Source organism: Netta rufina, assembly GCF_964035555.1.
Source record: "Netta rufina genome assembly, chromosome: 17".
NCBI classification, from domain to species: Eukaryota; Metazoa; Chordata; class Aves; order Anseriformes; family Anatidae; genus Netta; species Netta rufina.
The window spans coordinates 8,248,847-8,271,801 of NC_140141.1; the positions used below are offsets into that span (position 1 = coordinate 8,248,847).

At 41.6% G+C, this 22,955-nt stretch overlaps 1 protein-coding gene across 1 annotated transcript in view; it reads left to right on the forward strand.

Annotated features, from left to right (window-relative positions):
* The window catches only part of GCN1 (GCN1 activator of EIF2AK4), a 42,756-nt gene that overhangs the window by 3,497 nt on the left and 16,304 nt on the right, over positions 1–22,955 (forward strand). Inside the window, exons 5-36 of the mRNA XM_084297349.1 lie at positions 1,041–1,149; positions 1,866–1,964; positions 2,050–2,184; positions 2,715–2,783; positions 2,870–2,978; positions 3,398–3,472; positions 3,730–3,858; positions 4,070–4,120; positions 4,526–4,624; positions 4,905–5,078; positions 6,620–6,772; positions 7,554–7,646; positions 9,107–9,182; positions 9,346–9,505; positions 10,424–10,613; positions 10,738–10,862; positions 11,232–11,410; positions 11,584–11,677; positions 12,114–12,227; positions 12,306–12,504; positions 13,002–13,157; positions 16,135–16,316; positions 16,582–16,662; positions 17,159–17,302; positions 17,942–18,069; positions 18,254–18,443; positions 18,865–18,935; positions 19,739–19,904; positions 20,920–21,114; positions 21,284–21,530; positions 22,204–22,325; positions 22,632–22,746. Of these exons, the coding sequence (XP_084153475.1) occupies positions 1,041–1,149; positions 1,866–1,964; positions 2,050–2,184; positions 2,715–2,783; positions 2,870–2,978; positions 3,398–3,472; positions 3,730–3,858; positions 4,070–4,120; positions 4,526–4,624; positions 4,905–5,078; positions 6,620–6,772; positions 7,554–7,646; positions 9,107–9,182; positions 9,346–9,505; positions 10,424–10,613; positions 10,738–10,862; positions 11,232–11,410; positions 11,584–11,677; positions 12,114–12,227; positions 12,306–12,504; positions 13,002–13,157; positions 16,135–16,316; positions 16,582–16,662; positions 17,159–17,302; positions 17,942–18,069; positions 18,254–18,443; positions 18,865–18,935; positions 19,739–19,904; positions 20,920–21,114; positions 21,284–21,530; positions 22,204–22,325; positions 22,632–22,746 (4,229 nt within the window). The remainder of the gene's footprint in view (positions 1–1,040; positions 1,150–1,865; positions 1,965–2,049; positions 2,185–2,714; positions 2,784–2,869; positions 2,979–3,397; positions 3,473–3,729; positions 3,859–4,069; positions 4,121–4,525; positions 4,625–4,904; positions 5,079–6,619; positions 6,773–7,553; positions 7,647–9,106; positions 9,183–9,345; positions 9,506–10,423; positions 10,614–10,737; positions 10,863–11,231; positions 11,411–11,583; positions 11,678–12,113; positions 12,228–12,305; positions 12,505–13,001; positions 13,158–16,134; positions 16,317–16,581; positions 16,663–17,158; positions 17,303–17,941; positions 18,070–18,253; positions 18,444–18,864; positions 18,936–19,738; positions 19,905–20,919; positions 21,115–21,283; positions 21,531–22,203; positions 22,326–22,631; positions 22,747–22,955) is intronic.

A 22,955-nucleotide genomic window follows, 5' to 3' on the forward strand; every position in this document is an offset into this window, starting at 1 on the left:
GTGGATCGGGTCTAAGTTACAGTTTTATTTTGTTAAACTTAAGTCTGGAATGATGAGGAATAAACTCTCAGGAAGAAACAGTCTCCAAAATGATTAGGAAAGGGGAGTTCCTACCCATCCCGTGTTCAGCTGCTGGAATTCAAGATTTATTATTGACAGGAAGATAATGAAGTTTGATGTTCAGATGAGAAACGATCTGCTATTGTATAGCGGTAGCAGCTGCAAACACCAAGTAGGGCTTGTTTCTCCCTAGGGTTCTTCTCTGTAGGTTTTTTTTTTTAGGCTGATGGAGGCCCCAGAGTGCCATCCTGCACCTCCTTCGCCCACCTCTTGCCTCCTGGCTTAACAGGGGAGTACTTCTAAAAAAAAATACCAGGTCTCAGTTTAAAGGTTTGCAGTGATGCAGTATTTGCTCCTCAGGTGACTGTTAGTACATCGGGTGATTTGTTACCTTATTTCACTTTTTGAGAGAAGAGGAAAATGGGGTGGGGATCCTCAGGGAGCTGAGAGGTGGGCTCTGCCACTTGAAGGAGAGGGAGGAGGGAGAGTTGGCATAAATCAGAGCTGAGTGGTGTGCCGGGGGGAATGTAAGCTGTGAAATGCTTTGGCAATCTAAGGCTGTGAAGCTCTGACAGTCAAGATGATCAGCAGATGAGAAATCTTGAGTCACTTTTTGGGCAGTCTCAGTCGGCGAAGTATTTAACTCATTGCTATAATGCTGCTGGAAAGATCAAAAAATGGTCTTTCTCACGCTAAGTTTTCTCATTCCCAGCAGGTGAGATTTAGCCTCCCTTTGCCATTCAAGTTCTGCGTTTAAACAGGAGCTGAAACACATCAAGCAAAAGCCATCGGAGCTTACAAACACCAGTTATTTCCTTTAAAAGTTGAGAGTTTAGCTGTGTTTTTTTTCTGCTATAAGATAGCTTCAGTAATGAGGTGGTGTTTTGGGGTGGTGTAGATGAGCCAGTTCTGATTTAGTAGAAGTTACATAGTGTTACGTGGAGGGCTGTGGATTTACCTGCCTTCTGTTTCCACTACAGTAAGAGCAGTGGGTCTGCAGCTCTGCTGGCGCTCTCCTGGACGTGCCTGCTGGTTCGCACAGTCTTTCCGACGCCTGACAAGAGACAGGGGGAAACGTGGAAAAAACTGGTAGGTTCTTCTTGGTTTGCAGAAATACCCTTTGGAGGTGAGGACTTGAATATTTCTAATTTCTTGAGTTTGCTGAAACATTGCACGTAAATCTGAATGTGACTAATAAAGTCATGTTAAAACCTGGGTTTATAAGATGATCTTGTTTGCTTTCTGGTGTTTTTACCTCTCCTGTTCTGCTGGGGAAGGCAGGAGATGTACGAAGCATGAGACTGGGGCAGTCTTACACCTGAGCAGACTTGCTCTGCACACTGTGGTGTATACCTGTGTTTCTAGCCTAAGTTGTGCCTCCAAGGTGCTCTCTGAAGCACGCTGTGAACTCCTGCTTCCCTGCCTTGCCCGTGATATTCTGTCATGTGGTTTTAAGTAGCCTTTTGCTTTCTTTTACCTGTGTTAACAGTCTGTCCCTGGGACCATGCTCACAGCACCTTGGAATATAGTTGGAATACACTTCAAGAAGAGGCATAACTTGATACAAATTACTGTTTTCAAAGTCAGAGTTTCCAAAACTGTTATACATGTATATAGTTCTGCAAAGTATATATGGGATGAAAACAGTGCAGCTCCCTAAATCTGCATGTTGGAAGAACTTACACAGCCTAAGCACTTCTTCATAAGCAGATGGAGTTAATCACAGGCATCTGACAGTTCTTGTTTGATACAAGCTCTCTGAGAAGCAGGTTCATGCAGGCTGTCTTGGCTGTTTCCCTTGGCAGGTGGAGGTTCAGTGCTTACTCCTCTTGGAAGTCTTGGGAGGTTCTCATAAGCAGGCAGTGGTTGGGGCAGTGAAGAAACTGAACAGGCTGTGGAAAGAGGTGAGCTATACTTCATGTAGCTTTATTCAGCAGCAGTTCTAGCTTCTGTTGTGTTAATGTGCTTTTTTTTTTTTCTTCTCATTAGAACCAGGATCTGGTGGATCAGTACCTGTCTGTCATTCTCGGTCTTGAACCAAACCAGAGCTATGCTGCGATGCTGGGACTGGTGGTGCAGTTTTGCACAGCCCAGAAAGAGATTGACATCATCAAACGCCACAAGGTAAATCTGCCATGCTGTTTTTTTTTTTGTTTGTTTGTTTGTTTGCTTGTTTTTTTTTTTTTTTTTTTTTTAAATAAGTAGCATTGCTTTTCATCATGGAGAAGGTTGGGGGACAGATGTGTCAGCGAAGCTGGTACTTTCCGTCTGCCACTGCTTTCATTATCCATCATTTCAGTGGTAATACAATTCTGGTTAAAACAATGGGATGCATTTATAGAGGGAGCTGCCAGGTATGTGGGTCTTTGCTCTGGCCTGTGCTTTTACACAGCCAGCCAGCCCTGCAGCTTTCTGCCTTCTCCCTTGTTGTAGGAAGGGAAGGCAGCAGCTAGTCTTAGTGGGTTTGAGTATTAGGCTGGCGGATAAGCAGAGAGCCCTGATCTCTGCTCGACCATCACTCAAAGCTTCTGCTTGGTGGTTAGGGCTGCCTTCCAGAGGAAGGTGAGGCAGGGCGTCAAGCCTGGCTTGTCAGTGGCATGCAGGGAGCTGTGTGGGTTGCAGCGTGGCTGTAATTGGTGTTTCTGCTTGTTCAGAGTGCTCTTCTGGATTTCTACATGAAGACCATCCTTATGAGCAAGACAAAGCCTCAGAAGCATGTGCTGGTGAGAAGAACTCTTCCAGGGCTGTTGATGCTTTTGTCCTGTGTGTGGTGCCCGCTGCTGTGCTGAGTGCTTTGTTCCCTTTGCAGGACAGCTGTTCCCCAATTCTTCGATACGTCTCTCATGCTGAGTTCAAGGACTTAGTTTTGCCAACACTGCAGAAATCCCTGCTGCGAAGTCCTGAGAATGTAATTGAAAGTGAGTCTGTCATCTCTGTACAGTGCTCTGCCAAAGAGCCTGAACAGTTGTTCCTCAGAGTCCTGGAGTCGTGGGGGGTGTGCATCCCTCTGGACTATGCTTATGGGCCTGTGGGCATAGGCAGTGAGTGGGATTGTCTGGTGTCTAAGGGCTGGATGTGGAGAAGCAACATTTGTGGTGTGATCCCAAGTGTCTGGGTATGTGGTACCTATGATTTACACTGAGAACAGAATTTCACAGCTGAGTGCTAAGAATAATCCTGAATTAATCTATTGATTGGGCATCAGTTTCCGTGCTTTTCCTCCCTAGTCCTTACTGGCCCTGCCTGCTCTTGATGTGTTCAGTGGGGAAGGAAGTATTAAAATGCTAAAATCAGCTTCTTAACAAATTTAATATGACATAATCTCTTCTGTCTTCAGCAATCTCTTGCTTGCTCCTGTCTGTGAACCTGGATCTTAGCCAGTACGCTCTGGACATTGTGAAAGGACTGGCCAGTAAGTACTTAATTCTGGAGGGAATGATGAATTCAGAGTAAGTCTTGCTTCACCTTTATGGCTGTATGTATAAGAATTCGATCGCTGGTGTCGAGGTTGATTTATTTGGGTGGGAGGATGATACTGTAACTTGGCACTGGAATAGTTCATGTGACGTTCCAGAAGCTGAGTCAGGCCACATGCAAAGATACATCCTTGTCTCGCTGATTTTATGCAGTTTGTGATAGAGAGCTCTTAGCTCGTGCATCATTTTCTAGGTCATCTGAAATCCAACAGTGTGCAGCTGATGGATGAAGCAGTTGTTGCATTAAAGAATTTGGCTCGACAGTGCAGTGATCCTTCAGCTGTGGAGTCATTGAGCAGACACCTTTTTGCCATCTTAGGGGGTGAGTAAATTGTATGATAAGCAGCAGAGGTGAATAAAGATTTTTTGGCTTCAAGGTGTGTTTTGTGTATTTTTTTCTGTTGATCTTGACTGTCTGTATGGTAGGGGCTGCTCAGCCTGGGTCAGGGGTATTTTAGAGAAGATAGCTGATGTAGCACATTGTGATTGCCTGTCTGTGCATCAGCAGTCTCCCATTTGTTTCTTGTTGGCAGGCTCGGAAGGGAAGCTGACAGTTGTTGCTCAGAAGATGAGTGTCCTTTCAGGTGAGGATCCTAAAAGAAAGCTGCTTCTCTAGTGGAGCAAATCCAGCAGATGGCTGAATGAGAGGAATCCGTATTTGAGCCTTTAGGAATGAATCCCTGCCTGGTTATTCTCTGTTGGCTGCGGTTAATGTCATACAGGGTGCTGGATACTGCATGCAAATTCTTGACTTTCTCTTCAATGGAAATAGTTGGCTAGTAGGCTAAAATGTTTTCTGCAAGGAAGGAGGTGACTATCTTGGGTAAAAATGAAGACAGCGTCATGTAAAGTTGGTTCATGGTGGATGTGACATCCAGATGTAGTCATGAGAAAGAGATGTCTGAGCAAGGACTCAAATGCAATTGTTCTGAGATTTTACAGCAAGTGCTGGTACTTTAGGAACTAATGAGAGATGTTTTTCTTTTCAGGGATCGGTAGCCTTAGTCACCATGTGGTTTCTGGGACATCTAGCCAAGCTCTGACTGGAACTGTGGCTGAGCTTTTCATCCCTTTTCTGCAACAAGAAGGTGAGGTCTCTTGCTTTTGTTCTGGATTTGTTAAGCTGCTTTCATCTTGAGCAGGCTTTTCATACGGCCTGTTACTTAGGACAAATCCTGATTTTTTCATGTTGTGCTATAAAATACATTGCACCATTTTGAAGAGCAGCCCTGTGGAGACAACTCTATGCCTGTTAGAAGCACGTGCATTCTTCTCCTTCCTCACCCCAACATTATCTGCTTTCTGTTTTATGTGTTCCTGTGTTCTGTGTAACTGCTGTACTGATGTGAGCCCTGTGTTACTTTCTAGTCCATGAAGGCACGTTGGTTCATGCGGTCTCTGTCCTGGCTCTTTGGTGTGTTCGGTTCACCACAGAAGTCCCTAAGAAGCTGGTGGAATGGCTAAAGAAAGCCTTCAGCCTTAAAACCTCCACTTCAGCTGTGAGGCATGCCTACCTGCAGTGCATGCTAGCCTCTTTCAAAGGTAAAACTGCGCAGCTATTAATAACTCTCTTGACTGTGTGGCTTAAGAAATGAGTAATCAACTTCTGTTCTTGTTGATATAGTAGATAACTGTGTGGGTTAAGAGAGATTTTGTAAGGTGATACCTGTTCATTAACCTTCATTTTTCTCCTTGAAGTCTCTTTTGCTTTCAAGCCTTTAAAGATATCATATCTCCTTGTATAACTAAGTATCACTATCTGTTGTGCTGTCTTTTCATATACCCCAAAGTAATTTTGGATTGATTTGCTTTATAGATTGCAGTATTTCTAGCTAAGGGACCATGCTTTTGCTTCATACATCATCCATAACACTGGTATTGTGGGCTGCAGTTTTGATGCTCAGGAGCTTAATTTTTTTTTTTTTTGAAGGAATATGTTTTTGAAATCTTCACAGCCGTTGGTGATCCTTTTCAGATTTGCCTCAGTTGGTTGTATTCCCTGTGCTGACTTCAGCACTTCATCTGCAGTTCAATAGGTGATAGGTCTGCTCTCTGTATGTGAGATCTCTCTTGTTGAGGCAGTATGAATTGAAAAGTTGTTACATGTTTTCCTGAGAGATGAATAACTTGGTCTATTTTATTAGGTACAATGAACTTGCCATTTGTTTTTTCTCAACATGGATATGAGTAGAATTAAAATTCCATGTTTTTCTATTATAGCTGCTGGGAATTTCTGTGTTATCCTAGGGCTGAAAAAACCCACCAACCACTTCAAAAACTAGTTAGGTTTCACAGGAGGCTGGTCCCTTCATAGAGATACATGTAAAGTATGGGAAACCTAAAGTTGCTCATGCTTTGCAGAGGCAGGGGGGATTACATGTGTGAGGTGTGCAGCTGTTAGAGGGATCACGGCCTAAGACATTCATATTCCAAAACAATTTACTCAGCACTGGCATGCTGGCTGCCATTACTTTGGCCCAGTAGGTGAAGTATCCAACTTAAAAAATAAAGATTCTAAATCTTACAGGTTTATGGTTAAAACACTACCTGCAAATACTCAGTGTACAAAATCTCAGTGTCATCTGTTTCTTTTTTTTTTTTTTATTTTGGCATCGTCTGAGGTGTTGCTTCTGGAAATAGCTGGAACGTCTAGCTCAGTTCCCTTAGACGCGAGGGTCACAGATCAGCGGGATTCCTTGGCTTCTGAACGTTTGAGATGGAACAGATGGTTGTGGCTTGCCAGGAATTTACTTCTGCGCTCTCAGAGAAACATAGTTTTAACGTCAGACTTCCTGTGATTTGAACTAGTTCCTTTTATGTAACCGGATTAGCATTTTCTTTTGCATCCCGTGAACAGAAACTAGTAGTGGGATGGGACCCTTTTATCTGTGAGGAAAGGACTAAAGTGGTTATCATCCTCATAGCTAAAGTTTGATCACAGGAGTGATTGGCAGTGCTTTGGGAGTCTTCCCCATCTGTGTCTGGTTTGCTTCTTGTGTTGTAACAACAGAAGAACCATTGATACCTTTGGTTTAAGGTGTGAAGGATCTTGTTTTGCAGTTTGTCTCTGTCTGTCTCCTCAGGTGACACATTATTACAGGCAATGGACTTGCTGCCAATGCTGATCCAGACAGTAGAAAAAGCAGCATCCCAAAGTACTCAGGTTCCCATGGTAACCGAAGGAGTTGCGGCAGCTTTGTTGATCTGCAGGATGTCTGTAATTGAGGGACAAACTGGTAAGATCACAAAATGTCTTGGCAGAATCCAATATGACCAGGCTCTAAGGAATAACACTTTCTTGACAGTGTGCCTCAGGTTCTATTCCTTAATCCATACATTGCTTCTGAGCAGAGAATCACTGCCCTTTGATAAAACAGGGAAAGATTTATTCTGATCTCTCCTGGTTCTGTCAATAAGAAATTCTTGCTCTTCCGTGGCTTTGCAAATTCCAGCTTCCATTCACTTGGGGCAGTATTTCTCTTTGCTCTGACAAAAAATTAATTGAGACCTTACATGCTAGGATATGACAGAAGTGTTAAAAGTGTTGAAACATTCAAAGTGTAACTTGTTTGCCATTTATGTAGTATTTTTACAAACTATCTTTGGAAAACTGCAGGACTGGAATTCTGTTTTCCATTAGAACATATTGCAAGAACTGTCTGAATTCATACATCTGCCAGGATATGAGATCCAGATGTGTTCTGTCTGTCAAAAGCAACACATCAGCTTTCTCCTTTTCTGCATTTTTAGGGAGTCTTGCCCTATGAAAATTAACGTGAAACAGATTTTACGTTTCACAAGTGTAAGTCAGAGAAATATATTTTTTTCAACGGGTGTTTTTTAGACATGCTTATAGTTCTAAATGGGAGATGAGAGGCTTTGTAAGTGAAGACAAGCAAAAGCTAGAAATAGCTTCAAAAATTTCAGGAGACAGAATTTTACTGTATTCTCTGTAACCTGGTAAGTTCTTACTCATTTTGATAAGTCCTTGATAGACATCTGTGCTTTTCTTCTCAGAGTCTAAGTTGAGCAGCTTCTGGCAGCTGATTCTGGATGAGAAAAAACAAATTTTTACATCTGAGAAGTTCTTGCAGTCCGCTTCAGAGGAAGGTAAATTATCAGTTATTGCGTATCCTGTTACTATTTAATTCTATTACTTAAGCAAGCTACTTTGCTGTTAGCCCGGTTCTGTGGTCCTTGGGGATCCATTTTCAGATTGAAATGAGCAGTGCTCTCTTCTAGAAGTATATCTAAATTAATTGTAACCTGGCAGTGAATTAATTAATGTCTAATGTTTCTATCCTGTGTTATCAAACATTTACAATTCCAAATCTTTATGTTCAATGAAGGTCTTTCCAATTCAAAAAAGTGTGTGGTGTTCCAGCTTGTAAGTAGATAGTTGCGGCCAATCTAAGGGACATGGATAAGCATAAAATTAGGAAGAAGATGGGGAAAAGTAAAATAAGGTTGGAGAAGAATACATGCAGAGGAAGCTTGTAAGGTAATGTGGAGGAAGAGTAGTAACAGATAAGAAATCAATTGGGTTATACATTAGTCTATCCATGCTCTATTTTGTTCTCTTGTGTTTAAAGATTAATTGGAAAAAAGAAAGTGCCCCATAGAAACATCACTGACTATCTTTTAAACTGAAAGCCTTGCAAATGAGTTCATGAATCGTTTCTCTGAAATGAGTTCATTTATCTTTTGTACAAAGCTCTGAAGAGGTAAATGGGAACTAGCATAATTTGTTTGCTTGCTGTGATCATTATTTGCTGAAGGCAATGGGCAATATGTATATCCAGTCATTTTCCTTCCCAAGTCTGCAGGTATCCTGAAACAATATGATCTGGAAAATTGTTTATCAGTCCATTAGGATGTTAATCCCCAAAACTAATGCTGGTAATTTTGAGAGTAAGCATTGTCGTGATTTGTTATTGGTTATTAATGAACAAAAACATCCAGCCGATGTGTTTAACATCCCCAAGCTATCTGATGCGTTGAATCTCCAAAGCAACCTGTTATTGTACTTAATATGGGTTATAACCAACCCTACATTTCAGGGCTTTCTGCTCCTGTTTTTATGATGTGGTTGGACATTGATATGCAAACCAAAGGGTCTAGTGACAGTAGAAGCTCGGATGATAGTATGTGGTAAAATACAAAAGCTATCGCCCCCACAGCGTTATGCGCTTTTTAATGAATTTATTAAGCATTTTATTGTCACATAAGACATTTCAGCAATGCTCGGGAATTAACAGTATTGATGCAGTGAGTATGGTGCTTCTTATTTGATTTGCTCTGTTTACTCACACGAAAATAGGCCTCTCATACTGGTTAAGGAAAATCTGCTGGAGTGAAGCTAACCACGATTCTCTTAGCTCATGATTCTGTTTCCAGTCTTGTTAGATGTTAATTGGACTTGTTTCTAGCTTTACTGAGAAGCTTATGTAGAGGCTCAATTTTGGCAGTTATTTTATTGTGTGCTGATTGCTGTTTATTCATTCTTAAGAAAAAAAATCTCCTTCTGTATTAAATCACATGCTATTTTAAATATTTGTCTTTTCCCACAGCAATGTGTACTGTACTGCAGCTGACAGAGCGTCTCCTCTTGGATCATGCACAGCGGCTCCCTGAAAGTAAAGTTCAGTACGTAGAGTGCTGTTACTGATCTGGGTCTGACCCTGAATGTTTATGCAGGAGAGGGTGGGCCTGGGACTTTGCACAAAATGCTGAATGCTTTGTGCTTTTGTGGCCAGGTGGTTTGCAGAGCTACCTCCGTTGCTCAACCTGTTTATTTCTCCGTTTTCAGGCAGTATCACCGTGCCCTTATTGCAGTACTGCTGAGTCGGACCTGGCATGTTCGAAGACAGGCCCATCAAACAGTCAGGAAGCTTTTGTCCTCTCTGGGAGGGTATAAACTGGCTTATGGGCTCTTGGAGGAGCTGAAAGTGGTTCTCAGTTCTCATAAGGTGAGCAGTCAAGAAGCCTCGTCCCTGCTTAGCTGCTTGTGTGCTGCCCATCAGCTCCATACCCTAGGTTTGCTGTTAACGTTGACATACAGTGTGCTAGAAAAAGGACTCAGTTCCAGCTTTGTGATCTTCTAGAAATGCCACTTGTTCCTAGATTACTGCTATTATTTTGTTAGTGTCCCTGGTGTGTGAGGCTGCCCAGTCTTCCTTATATGCACAAAAGCCACATTATTCCAAATTACTTGGGGAGGAAGTTGTAGTTTTCCATGTTCTTGTATCATTTAAAAAGCAAATTTAATCCCCACTAGAAGACCAGGTATGTAGATCCGTTCTCAGTATCCTAGGTCTTTGGCCCTGGCTAACAGTTCAGACTGCCTGTTTAAAACAAATGCAGTATAAATACTTCAGTAACAACTAACATCCAAAAAAAAAAAAAAAAGTTAAATCCTGTATTATTGGGCATGCTGCTAAGCCAGCACCATGTGAAGTTGCTAAATAGGTTAAGTTGCATTATTTAGGTACCAAGGGTGAGACTTCATAAACAGTATCTCCATGTCACAGACGAAGCCTGAATAAGGTATTTTTGAAAGATACTGGGTAAAATTAGACAGCAGAAGCTGGGCGTACTGTTCCTAGCCAACTGGTGAAACCTTTTCCAAAGTCCTCTTTGCTAAAAATGATAGTTTGAGTTTTATTTTACCCTGCCTTGCCAAATCTAGTATGGTCTTCTGCTCTTAGTCTTTCCACCACTGTCAGCACTCTGTGCTTTGGCTCCATTATCACCCTTTATTTTATTGGAAAACTTGAGGTTGCTAGCACTTTCAGAGGGAGCTGATTTCTGGTGTTCAGTATGGTGTTCCTGTAGGAAAGTGTGCTCAGGAAAGCTTGCTGTGATGTTAATGACAAATTATCCCCTAGGTTATGCCTCAGGAGGTTCTGGTGATGGAGTCGGGAGAGTTGTCAGAGCTAGGAAAGACGTACATTCCTCCCCGTGTACTTCACGAGGCACTGTGTGTCATCTCAAGTGTGGCGGGGCTGGATGTGGATTCCTTTGAGACAGAAAAGCTGGCTCTGGAGATGCTGCTGGTGAGCCATCATCCGTCTCTAGGTAAGTGAAGGGATAAAACCACTCTCACGAACAACAGATTTTTTTTTTTTAAATTTTAGCTTTTTGTTTCATTGTATTAGTAATCTGCTTCATATTCATTATGTTTATTTATCCTTCATGCTAGTGGCAGTACAGCCAGGTCTTTGGCCAGCCCTCCTCATCAAGATGAAGATAGATCCCAAAGACTTTATTACCAAACACCTGAATGACATACTACCCAGACTCACTGCCTACACTCCAGAGAACCAGGTGATAAACTTCTGCTTTTCTGTTGTTTGTATGCGGAGATACTTTGGAACAAAAAATTGTTTTGGAGGAGTTAAGTGCTAACTGGTCTGTCAGAAAGGAGATATGTCTATAAGGAGGGGAAAAAGCAGGTTCAAAGAGAAATCCAGTGGAGAAAAAAAAAGAGCTGGGATTTAAGGCTGTAGGGGGATGTGTATCAGCAGTTGAATAGAATTCTAGATAAGGTTTTGGTACTCAGTGGATGATGAAATACAACTTCAAGGGTGTTGCTCTCAAAGAATGTAACATGGCCTACTTCAGCAGGGCATACTCTTTTGAAACAGTATCAAGGAATACTGATCATAGTGGATTTTCCTTTTGTTTTCTTGATAGTCATCCATGAATGCAGTGGGATCTCTCTCCCTGCTTTCACCTGGCAGAGTGCTCCCACAGCTCATCAGCACTATCTCAGCATCAATGGAGAATCCAGCTCTGTGCCAGGTTACTCGAGAGGAATTTGCCATCATGAAGACACCAGAAGGAGAACTGTATGACAAGTCTATAATACAGAGGTAAGACTATAATTTCTTTTTTCTGTGAACATGGGGATTGATTCCTGCTGGCATCTCGTCAGTGAGTGAGTGGGTTTGGGTTTGTCAGATACTCTTTTCTGCACAGAAGTTCCTAGATTTGTGTGCCTGAACCTTTCTTCAGAGTAGTGCTGATTCTTTGCTTCCTTTCTCAGTGCTCAACAGGACAGTATGAAAAAGGCTAACATGAAGAGGGAGAATAAAGCTTACTCTTTCAAGGAACAAATCATTGAGCTGGAGCTGAAGGAGGTGAGGTGATGGGAACAGGAAAGCCATTAGTGATGGCTGAGACACAAAGCTATCTCATCTGTTTTGTGCATGGCTTTTGGCATACCTGTGTGTACACTTTTGGGAAAGATTAACTGTATTTCTTTCAATACCTCAATATTTTATTTTCTTGTTTCTGTGTATATCAGTTTCTCTTATGCCTATATTTGTATCAATTTCTGCTGTATTCTACTGATTTGTGAGTGCACTTATTAGTTGGTAATGCCTGTTTTTCTCTTCATCTCTTGTTCAGTGCATCTTGTGTGAGTTTCCCAGCAAGGGTTGTTAAACAGGTGCTTCCATCCTGTTTTAAAAGTAAACTCTGAAAAACAAGGTGTCCAACTTGCTCCTCCACCTAATTGAAGGTTTAGAGTTAATAGTTCCAGTTATTGATGTCCATGGTGCTCTCTATTTGCAGGAGATAAAGAAGAAGAAAGGAATAAAGGATGAGGTGCAACTGACTAGCAAGCAGAAAGAACTAATGCATGCACAGCTGGAAAAGGAGTCTCAAATAAGAAAACGACTGAAGGAGGCAAGTTTTGATCTTTTTTGCCAGCCCTGCAGCTACCAGAGTAATTTATGGTAATCTTTCAAATTGTTTCTCTTACAGCTTGATAATGAACTGGAAACAGCCTTGGGACTCCTGGACACTGTTATCAAGAGAAAACCTCCTGGTCTAACTCAGTACATTCCTGGTCTCATCAGCTCCTTCTTGCCACTTTTTAGATCGCCTTTGGCTGCTCCAAGAATTAAGGATCCTTTTCTTTCCTTAGCTTCCTGTGTCATGCCTGCTCGACTTAAAACCTTTGGTTAGTATTTGCAGTTGCTGTTTAATGGCAGGGTGCGTTATTTTTGTGGCAGCGTGGTCAAAATCCTCCCTCTTACAAGCTGTGAATCGTGACCGTATAACACAGACAGCTAAGAAGAAAAAACACTATGGAACAGTGTTTAAGGAGGTGACTGCACTGTCCTAGTGATCCCGCTGCTGGACAGGTCTTGGTTTGGGCTGACGTCTTTAGAAAAGCTTGGGATTACTGAAATTTCATGACAGATGTTGCAAAACAAGAAGAGTTTGCTCCTTGTTGGAGGGAACACACAATAGTGTTCATACAGCAAAAAGTGACTCTTCTGAAGGAAAATATCCCCTATAGCCTTTGAGGCTGTGCTTCCATCTCTGCACATCTTTTGCAGCCTGGGATGTTTCCTAGAGCTTTGTTAGAATTCTTTGGTCTGTGTTCTGGGAGTTTGTTCTCAAGAAATGTTTGGTTTTAGTCTTTTCGTGTATTTTTTTATTCTTTCACACCAGGTATTTTACTGAGCCATGTGACCTTGCGCCTGATGAAACCTGAATGTGAACTAGATGATTCCTGGTGTCAAGAAGAGCTGCCTACTGCTCTCAACAGAGTTGTTAGCTTGCTGCATGCCCACACCATTCCTAGCCGAACAGGCAAGGGAGAAACAGGTAAAAAGCACTGTAGATCTTAACCTTCTTCCCCCCTTGCCCCAATAACTTAGTTCTTTTATTTTTTTGGTTTGTGTAATGTTTTATAGGTGAGACTTCACTTTTTTATTTTTAAATCCAGTAAGTCTTTTCATAGATATGAAAAAACTTAAGTTCCTCATTAATTTTTTTTCTCTTTGTGTGGTGGCAGTAGTAGAAAAGATATTACAAGTATAGTTAAGTGTAGAAATGAAACAGCAATAATTTTTTCTTAAAATGGTTCAGGCAGAAATAATAGTTGTGAAATTAAGACTCATCTTTGCTAAGGACAGTTCTTGCATTTCACCACCACTTAGCATAAGTGATTCAGTGAGACTAAGTGGAAAGACAAAATAATTGCTTGTTATCTGAGATCTCAGCAGAGAAGTGCCTGTGGCGGCTTCTTGTTTTCTACGTAGTACTGCAGTTCATGAATATTTTATTCTGGCATGGTTACAGAAGAAGCAGTTCCTTTCTACTTCGTAGCATAAGGGCAAGCACCAATATTTTTATAGTTCAAGAATATGATCTGGGCTAAAATGAACCCAGGGGTTAGTTTTAAAATAGATCAATTCCAGAATCTGCTTTATGATGGGGTATGCAAGTACTTGTATCACTACATGCTAATAGGTAAGAATTCTTAAGAGGTTGGAGAAGTCTGCTTCTCTTGGAGGCAGGGATGACTTAAGCTGTCTTTACAGATGCGGTGTTCTGTAGTGATAGAGGTGATTCATCCAGGCTTTGGAGCTGATCATCATCTAACTCAGTCAGAAAATGCTGTGGTAGACAGTTTATAAGTTTTAGAAGAAATCTAGGATTCCACTTGGTCCCTTACCCCAGTCATTCATTTCTGCCCGTACAGTTCTGTTGCTGGTCAGATCTGCAGTTTTGTAACTCTGACATAAATAATCTGTAGTGTTAAGCAGGAGCAGTTGACCATGTTGAGCACCGCTTTAGTGCTCAATGTCTCTGTGATAATTCAGTGTCTCTGTTATTTCATACATTTCCATATTAATTGCAGGATCATTAACATTTGAATGCTTATTTCCAGAAACTAGTGGAAGTATTTTGAAATGTTCTGCCTTCAATATTTCTTACAGTGCTTATTTAAATGAATATTTGATTTTTTTTTCACTTCTCCAGCAAGAGAAAGGCAGTAGGTTCCATAACACTTTGTTGGACAAGTCAAGTTGTATTCCCAAATAATTTTTCCTAAAAGTTCTTAAAATGCTTTTGAGTGCTGTCTTACACAATACTGTTTAGTGGAAGTTACTTTCTTCAGTTACCACGATACTTAGGAAAGACCACACGTGTTTATACTGTGGATGGTAAAATTTATCATTCATTGCTGAAATGCCAAGATACATTTTAAAATACCAGCTACTCTTTTAACAGAACATTTATCTTCTCAGATAAAGCCTTCTCCTTCCTGCTGCATATAGAGGGACAGTTGCTTAAGCCTAAAAATATCTGGCCAATAATTAAAAAAAAAAAAAAGCATAAAATCAGATAGTGAGAAAAATCTCACATCTGAGATAGCGGGTTTTTTACCTAAACTATTCATGTTAAATAGTTAGGAGCTCTGTGTGTTTGGTATTTAATATTTCTCTCTTGAACTACTTCTGCAGTATCTATGCCCTACATAAGCTGACTAATACTGCAGTATTGTATCTGCAGTGCTCTTCATCTGCATCTTAGAAATCTAAATTGTGGCATTCTCTGACAGCACAGATAGGATGTTGAAAGCAAGCGTTTTCCCTAGATATCCAGTACTTTAGTTTTAACAATATATAAAAGCGTGACTCCAACTAGAGGCCCACAGGCATATGTTCAAGAATACATTATACACTTAACCGTATACATCCTCAGCAAATAAGTGGTGCTGACAGTTTAGCTTGAAACCAGAAAGAATCATTCTTTCTTTTTCCTAATTGTAGCTTTCAGATTTTCTTTAAACGTTTTGCTTTGGACTAACTGGAAGACTGAAAAAAGTACTTGTTATGTCCCATAGCAAAGCACCTGTAAGAAGGAAGAATCAAAGTCTCTAACAACAGGAATCCAAAAGCTCTAATTTTTTCAAAGGGGAAGAGGGTTTGAGCCTTGTGCCGGAATTAGAGAAACCTCATTCTCAAGAATCCAAATGAAGGTTGGAGTGACAGGTTTGTTAGGTTGCTAGGAAGTGTTTAAAAGGAATACAGCTGGCAAATAAGCTGCTACTTTGGGACAAAGCAACTTTAAAAACGAGTTAGTTAAATAATATCAGATCCCTGTTGCTTTGAATAAAATTAACCTTTTTTTTAGTTTAATTCAAGTGAATTCTCAGAGAGTGTAGATGCAAACTTAATACAATTTAAATATTAGATTTTTAATTTCAACGCTGATTGTGTAATGATTTAATTTTGTCGTGTCTCCTCCATCCACTGAGTATGGTCTGTATAGACAAAACCATGGTTTTGCATGTCCATGTACTGTAATCCACTGAATTGTTTCAATGGATTTTGCTCAGCAAATTGCATTTGCTGCGTGTGTTGAAATATTATAGTATTGGAAGTAATTTGTAATTCTAATATGACTTTAATTAAAGCCAGCTCATCAGTGTAGCAAGCAAGAACATTAGGTAGATCTGAGTGCCAAATGTCACTGTTGGAGGCCTAATGTTGCTGTCACTAAGCGGCAAAGTGATAGGGACTAAACAGGTGGCAGGCTGTGCAAGCTGCCTTCAACAGGCTAAGTGCTGTGTCTGTATGGGTTAAGTCCAGGTACACAAGACATCATCCCGTAGACCCTCTGCTTTTAGGGGCACAGAAATACTTGGAGTCACTTGACAAGCTTGTACATAAGATTGAAGCTGGCAATATCTGTTACAACCTACAAAGTGTACATTTTGCACCAGTCAGTGTTGTAAAATGGTGAGCAGTTCTGCTGTTCTGCTCACAGGATTCTTTTTTCCTTTTCACAGGTGCTGCCCCATTATCAGCTCCAGCATTTTCCTTAGTTTTTCCTCTCCTAAAGACTGTTATGATCGAGACGCCCCATACCAGTGAAGACAAGGAGGAGTTCCTGGTCAAGATTCTGCAGATCCTTACGGTTCATGCTCAGCTGAGATCATCAGCAAATGGTCAGGCTTTGCTGGTAGATGAGGTAAGTGAGAGCTGTGGGGATGAGGTGACCTTCCTCAACAGCTGTACAGCTGAGGGAGGGGATGAAACAGCTAATGTGTAAACTGGACAATGCAGATTAATTCTACTAGTTAGTTAACAACGTACGACTGTTTTCTGTCACAGGTTTGGGTCATGTGCTTAGACCTAGTTTTTTATTGTGGTTCTTAAATAAGGACGGTCATACACAGGCAAAGTTCTTTGGAGTCACAAGACGTAAGGGTTTTTCTCCCCTCCTCCTCTTTCAGAATGGCCCAGAGTTGCTGCCCCGAAAGGACATGTTGATTCTGCTGACCCGGGTGATAGGAACAGGTTCTCCACGGTTACAGGTGAGTCCTCGGCTTCATAACCACTGTCAGGATTCTGCCTCAGTTTCATCAACATCTAACTGAGGGAAATACATCAATCTGCTCCCTGAGGCTGGTGGTTGATACATCATTATTTGTCTCCTCTGTTTATGGTATTGGAGGGGGGTGGTTAAAATACCTGTGTCTTTTTTTTCCTGTGAGTTTTATGCATCAAACAGTCTTCAGTTTTCCCCAGGTGTTATTTTATTCCTTCTCTAAGGCCTTGTTCAGCTGAAAAAAATCAGTGACCTGAAGTAAAGTTTGATCAAAAGGGTGAGGTGGCAGAAAGACAAATAGTAACAAAATGGCATGGGATTGGACTGAACTCAGTTCTTGTTTTCATCCTGAAGCCTTCTCTGTTCTTTCAGAATTTCTTTGCTTGTGATAGCACTCAACGCCCACCTGCACTCCCTTTGATCAAATGCAGAGAAGAAGAGGGCAGTGGTGGAATCTCTAATGCTTCCTCTCGGCATTTCAGGTTCTAGCTTCCAACGCACTGACCTCCCTGTGCACGAGTAGCAGCGGGGAGGATGGCTGTGCCTATGCGGAACAGGAGGAGATTGATGTGCTACTGCAGGCCCTGCAGTCTCCGTGCATGAATGTTCGAGACGCAGCTCTCCGGGTAGGTGGGAACAACTCATGGTTACACTGACTTTTTTCATTTTTGGAGAGGTGAATCTTCTCCAACACTGTTGAAGAGAGGCTTCAGCTGTGATCCTAGTCCTTGGGCAATATGTCTGCAGGAGGAGGCTTTAGCTACTGAATGTTAATGCTGTGAGTGATGCTCTTTGTGCAAGATTTACCTGGTGGAAAAGAGTACACTCTGGGTCTATCCATACTTTTGTATTGTTAAAACAAGTGTAATTACAACAGCTTAACATTTTCTATTTAAAATTGCATAGAGCTTAGTCTCAGAGGGAGAAGCTGTCAAAAAATTGCTTTGTCTATATTGGGCCTGGTGTTTTTGGAAAGCTTCAGGCTTAGTCACTTCAAAGAAGATAAAACCAAAAAAACTGAGGGTGCTTTTTTTTTTTTCTTTGCCATCAAACAAATTTCTGCTAAGTTCTCCTGAGCTAGTTTCTCTGTTCTTAGGAACAGAAAAGACTGTAGTCACCAGAGCACAACCTAGTGCTGCACAAGTGTGCATGAATTTTGACATTTCCAATTACTGAGAGCTTGACTTTGCAAAAGTTTCAAGTGTTTTAAAGTATCTGTTTCTAAAATCAGATCTTTGCACTGATTCTCCTGTAAATTAATTCAGGGACTGATGGAGCTACAAATGGTTCTACCAACCCCAGACAGTGATGAAAAGAATGGACTGAATCTGTTGCGTCGCCTTTGGGTAGTAAAGTTTGATGTGGAAGATGAAATACAGAAGTTGGCAGAGAGGTGAGAGTTCTTCCTAGCTGAATGGATTGTAAGGGGGTCTTTTGATTGCTCACCTTGCGAAGCTTTATAGGCAGGGGCTTTGTCTCCTGCAGGCAGAGGGCAGGTTTGGGTCAGCCTTATATTGCACGTAACTGTGGCTTCTCTACCTGAAAGGTGATCTGTTGCTTCTGTGTGTGTGCTGCAGGTTGTGGGAGTCCATGGGTCTGGAGCTGCAGCCTGACCTCTGTTCTCTGCTGATTAAAGATGTCATCTATCATGAAGAGGCAGTGCGACAAGCAGGTGCTGAAGCTCTTTCCAGAGCTGTAGCTCAGTATCAAAACCAGGCAGCAGAGGTTATGAATAAACTTACAGAGATTTACCAGGAGAAGCTCTATGTAAGTACTTTTGTCCCAAAGGCTTGACAGGCCCAAGCTTCTGATGTATTTTCTATTTTTTAAAAGACCGTTTTTCCCTTTGTTGGCTCTGAGGATATGCATGAAGTTTACTGTTGCTGTTTGAGCTTATCACAGACTTTAATGTATTGGTCCTCAAGTTAACAGCGAGTAATGGCACCATTCATTGCACAGGTGAATGATATGGCTTAGGTGATACAGGAAGACTGTGGCAGAGTAGGGACTAGAATTAATTTTTTTTGGTCCTAAACTAGCACTCTGCTTGTTTTTTATTATGCTCTTCTGCTAATGGTATCATACCTCTCTGCAGTGTTTTAAAAATGGCATTGCAGGTATGCCTGACAGTGTTCTCTGTGCTTGTGTCCTTGGAAAAGGCATTCTGATGAAATTTCCCTCCTTGCAGAGGCCACCTCCAGTTTTGGATGCTTTGGGACGAGTGATATCTGAATCACCACCTGACCAGTGGGAAGCAAGGTACAGTTATCTTCACTTTTATCTCCTCACTTCCTGTGCATCCAAATGCAGTGTTCCAGATTTTTATTTATACATCCAGGCAGTTTTCTACGCTTATATTTCTATAAGGGAATGTTCAAGGACAAAATACACATTATATTGACTTGCTGATTTCATGGTTCCTTCTTGTTAAGAATATTTGTGCCCCTCAAGCAGGCTGGGCACTCCAAATTGGGATGCTCTCACTTCCATCCAAATACTTGGTGCTATCTTCTCTATGCCCCTCTGTTAAGAACAGGATCTTTCCTTATCAGTCTCTGAATCTTATCTTACTGGATTCCCACCTCTGTATGGGCAAGTGGTTATTGCAAGAGAAGCAGGCAGCAGTGCTAGCCCTAATGAACTGAAAAAATTCCCGTTTGCAGACTTACTTTTTGTCTACTTGCATGCCCTATGCAGGTCTAATTGGAGATCTTGTTTGCTCTCTTAGGATCATTTGTTTAGTGCTGAGGTGCTGATGTACAGCTGCTGTATTTCAGCAGTAGATGAAGTGATCCTGATGTCTGTGTGTTGGCCCAAGTATCTGTAACGCTTAATCAGCATAACAGGCATTATTTGGCTGAAGGATTGTTGTTCTTTTGGGAACCTTAGCATGGGGTTATGTAATGAAATGCACTTAGCTTGGACGCTCTGAAGCTCTCTGATTTCATAGTCTTTCTTTATCTCTTCATTTCTTTAATGTACTGTTGATAGCAGATATGTTTGAGACCTCAAGCAAATGCTGTCAAAAGTCACTAAGCTCACCCAGCTCACTGTCTTTACAGGTGTGGCATAGCGTTGGCCCTTAACAAGCTCTCACAGCATCTGGACAGTTCTCAGGTGAAGCCGCTCTTTCAGTTTTTCGTACCGGACGCCCTGAACGATCGCAGTCCTGAAGTCAGGAAGTGCATGCTAGATGCAGCTCTTTCAACACTCAACACTCATGGCAAAGTAAGTCTGAATGCTTCTCTCTCTAGCACTGGGAACAGGTGGGATGAAAATGTAGATACTGTGTTGAAGCCCACTGATTTGTTTATTTTTATTAGATGGTGGTGTTGCTTGTAACAGCTTATGTTTTAATATAGTCGTTTTTTGTTTTTTTTTTTTATCAGTGATGTTCTGTTAGCGACTAGTGTTGGCTATGACCATGATTCTATCATTGCTATAAAAAAAAGAAATAGCCCCGAATTAACTGGAGTTAAAATGGTATACAACTAGAGCAATAAAAGTAAAGTCATACCACCAATCTTCTAATTCTGGGAAGGTGATATCTGTTTTAGTCCTGATGGGAAGCAAAACTTGAAAACTTTCTGACTGTTGGCTTAATTAAACTTTATAACAACTGAAATTATCCCGAACTAAGGATCATCACCTTCCTGACAAAGTTATGTTAGATGAGAGAGGTTTAGGGGATGTAAATTGCTCAGCTCCTTTTTTCCTCGTGTGTCAGTCACCTCCTCTGGACAGTCCTCTATATTCCTGTTAAGCTCGGTGTTCCTGCTCTGTTATCGCTCTTGTGTCTTGCAACTGCCTTTATAGTTTCTCTTGACAGGTGATGACAGTCAGAGTATTTTCATTATATTGTCTTCCCTTCTGTTTCTTAGAAAAGCAGTGTGAAGTTTGCTTTATCTTCCTGTTCTTTCTTTGCAAATGGAGCAAGCAAAAGGGCAGGCACTTAACGTTTAAGCTAGCAGCCTTGCCTGGTAACTTGCACTGCTTCTGGCAGAACATTGTGCTGACAGCTTTGGAGATCTAATTTTTAAGGACTAACTTCTCTCTAGCAGGAAATATTTGTTGCCTGTCAGGATGGCACAAGGTTTTGTGTGATGTGGCATATTAAATGAACTGTAAATACTGTCTGATTGTTCGGTTTGTTGGCTCAGAGAAGAACAAACAAGTCCACTGAGCATAGCAAATCTCATTCTGAGTGGACTCTAGTGGCAAGTTCTGTGGTTTTGTTTTTCAGGACAATGTTAACTCTCTCTTGCCAGTGTTTGAAGAATTCCTGAAAAATGCTCCTAATGATGCCAGTTATGATGCTGTCAGGCAGAGTGTGGTCATTCTGATGGGTTCACTGGCAAAACATCTGGACAAGAGTGACCCTAAAGTTAAACCAATTGTTGGCAAACTGATAGCAGCCTTGTCCACACCATCTCAGCAGGTGGGTGCCTTCCAGGAGGAGTCCCCATTCAGAGGCAGGTTAACACTGATGTCAGAGAGATGAAAAATAGCTCTGGTGACAGACAGCTCTCATCGTGGGTGCAATCTAGGGGAAAGTTATGTCAGAGATCAGTATTCTGTGATCTGACAGCTGGTGGATTGTTTTACAGGTTCAGGAGTCAGTGGCGAGCTGTTTGCCACCACTGGTGCCTGCAATTAAGGAGGACGCAGGAGGAATGATACAGAAGCTGATGCAGTTGCTTTTAGAATCAGATAAGTATGCTGAGCGCAAAGGTGCAGCTTACGGGCTGGCAGGCCTGGTGAAGGGCCTTGGCATCCTTTCTCTCAAGCAGCAGGAGATGATGACCACGCTGACCGATGCTATCCAGGACAAGAAGAACTTCCGTCGGCGTGAGGGTGAGGAACTTTTCCTTCTGAAAGGGTTTTCCTTCTAAATACTTCCTTTATCTTCTATCTACTACTGCTGTGGTCATATTGAATGATACCTTGTGCTTTTCTTTACATTTATTTTACGAAAGTTTGCAGCGTAGGAAATGAGGGCTGTCTGTTATGAAGCCACTAATTGTGTACAGTGTCCTAAAACTGGTCTGTTTGCATTGTGGTGGGAGAAGGTTATCTGGTCCTAGACAGTATGTTTGTACTCCTGCCTCCTGTTTTCAAAGGCAGGTGTTTTTGCTAGGTGGGCTTCTTCTGCCTCTTGAGGCAGTACATACTCAGCTGGTCTAGAGTGGCTTTCAGAACCTAGTTTTTCCTTGTGATGCTGGATGTTTCCTGTCCTTATTTCTGTTTACTGAAGCTAGGAGTCAGGACTGTTACATGGGTTTAATGCTACTGAGCCTCTTGCTGTCCTTTCTGAGACCACAGATCTCCACCACAGTGCTTGCCAGAAGTGCAAGAAAGCAAGAGATTTTCAGGCTGAGATTTGGGGGCTTTTGGAGGAATTCTACAGATATCTGGCAAATTATATTTGCTCTTTCCATTCCCTTTAAATGAAGTTATATTTTCCCCTTTGTGTTTATTTTTCCCCTTTATGTTTATTCTCCTCTGACTATCCTTTGTGTTTATTTAGGGGCTCTGTTTGCCTTTGAGATGCTCTGCAGCATGCTTGGAAAGCTCTTTGAGCCGTACGTGGTTCATGTGCTACCTCACTTGCTGCTTTGTTTTGGAGATGGGAACCAGTATGTGCGAGAGGTAAGAGGCCTCAAATTTGTCACAACATGCAGTGTTAGGAGAAAACAGAAACGGAATGGGTATGAATACTGTTTATAGTTAGGCAGATTGAGAAGGTGACACATGCCTGGAGATGCCACTAATATAACTTGATGTTCTTAACAATTGAAAGCATCTTATTTCAATGGCCATTAACTGGGAGCTACTTGGCTAGCTGCGTTGTTGAACTTAGACACAATTTTACTTGAAGGCTTTGTTCCCATTGAGTCGTTGAGTGAAGAAGGAAAAAACATGTGACACCTTGTAAATGTTCTCTTCTCCTTGGAGGCTGCAGATGACTGTGCCAAAGCAGTGATGAGCAACTTGAGTACTCATGGGGTGAAGCTGGTTTTGCCATCGCTTCTTGCAGCCCTAGAAGAGGAATCTTGGAGAACCAAAGCTGGTATGGACCAATATCTGACTGACACGAGTGAGAGTAACTCATATGTTTGCTGTTGTTCCCCTTGCTTATTCCTGCATCCTTACACCCCTAAGGATATAGGAATAAGCACCTAATAATAAGTACCTAAATAAGTACCAATAAATAACTAAAGGGGGCTACAGGAAGGCTGGGGAGGGACTGTCAGCGAGAGTAGTGACAGGGCAAGGGGA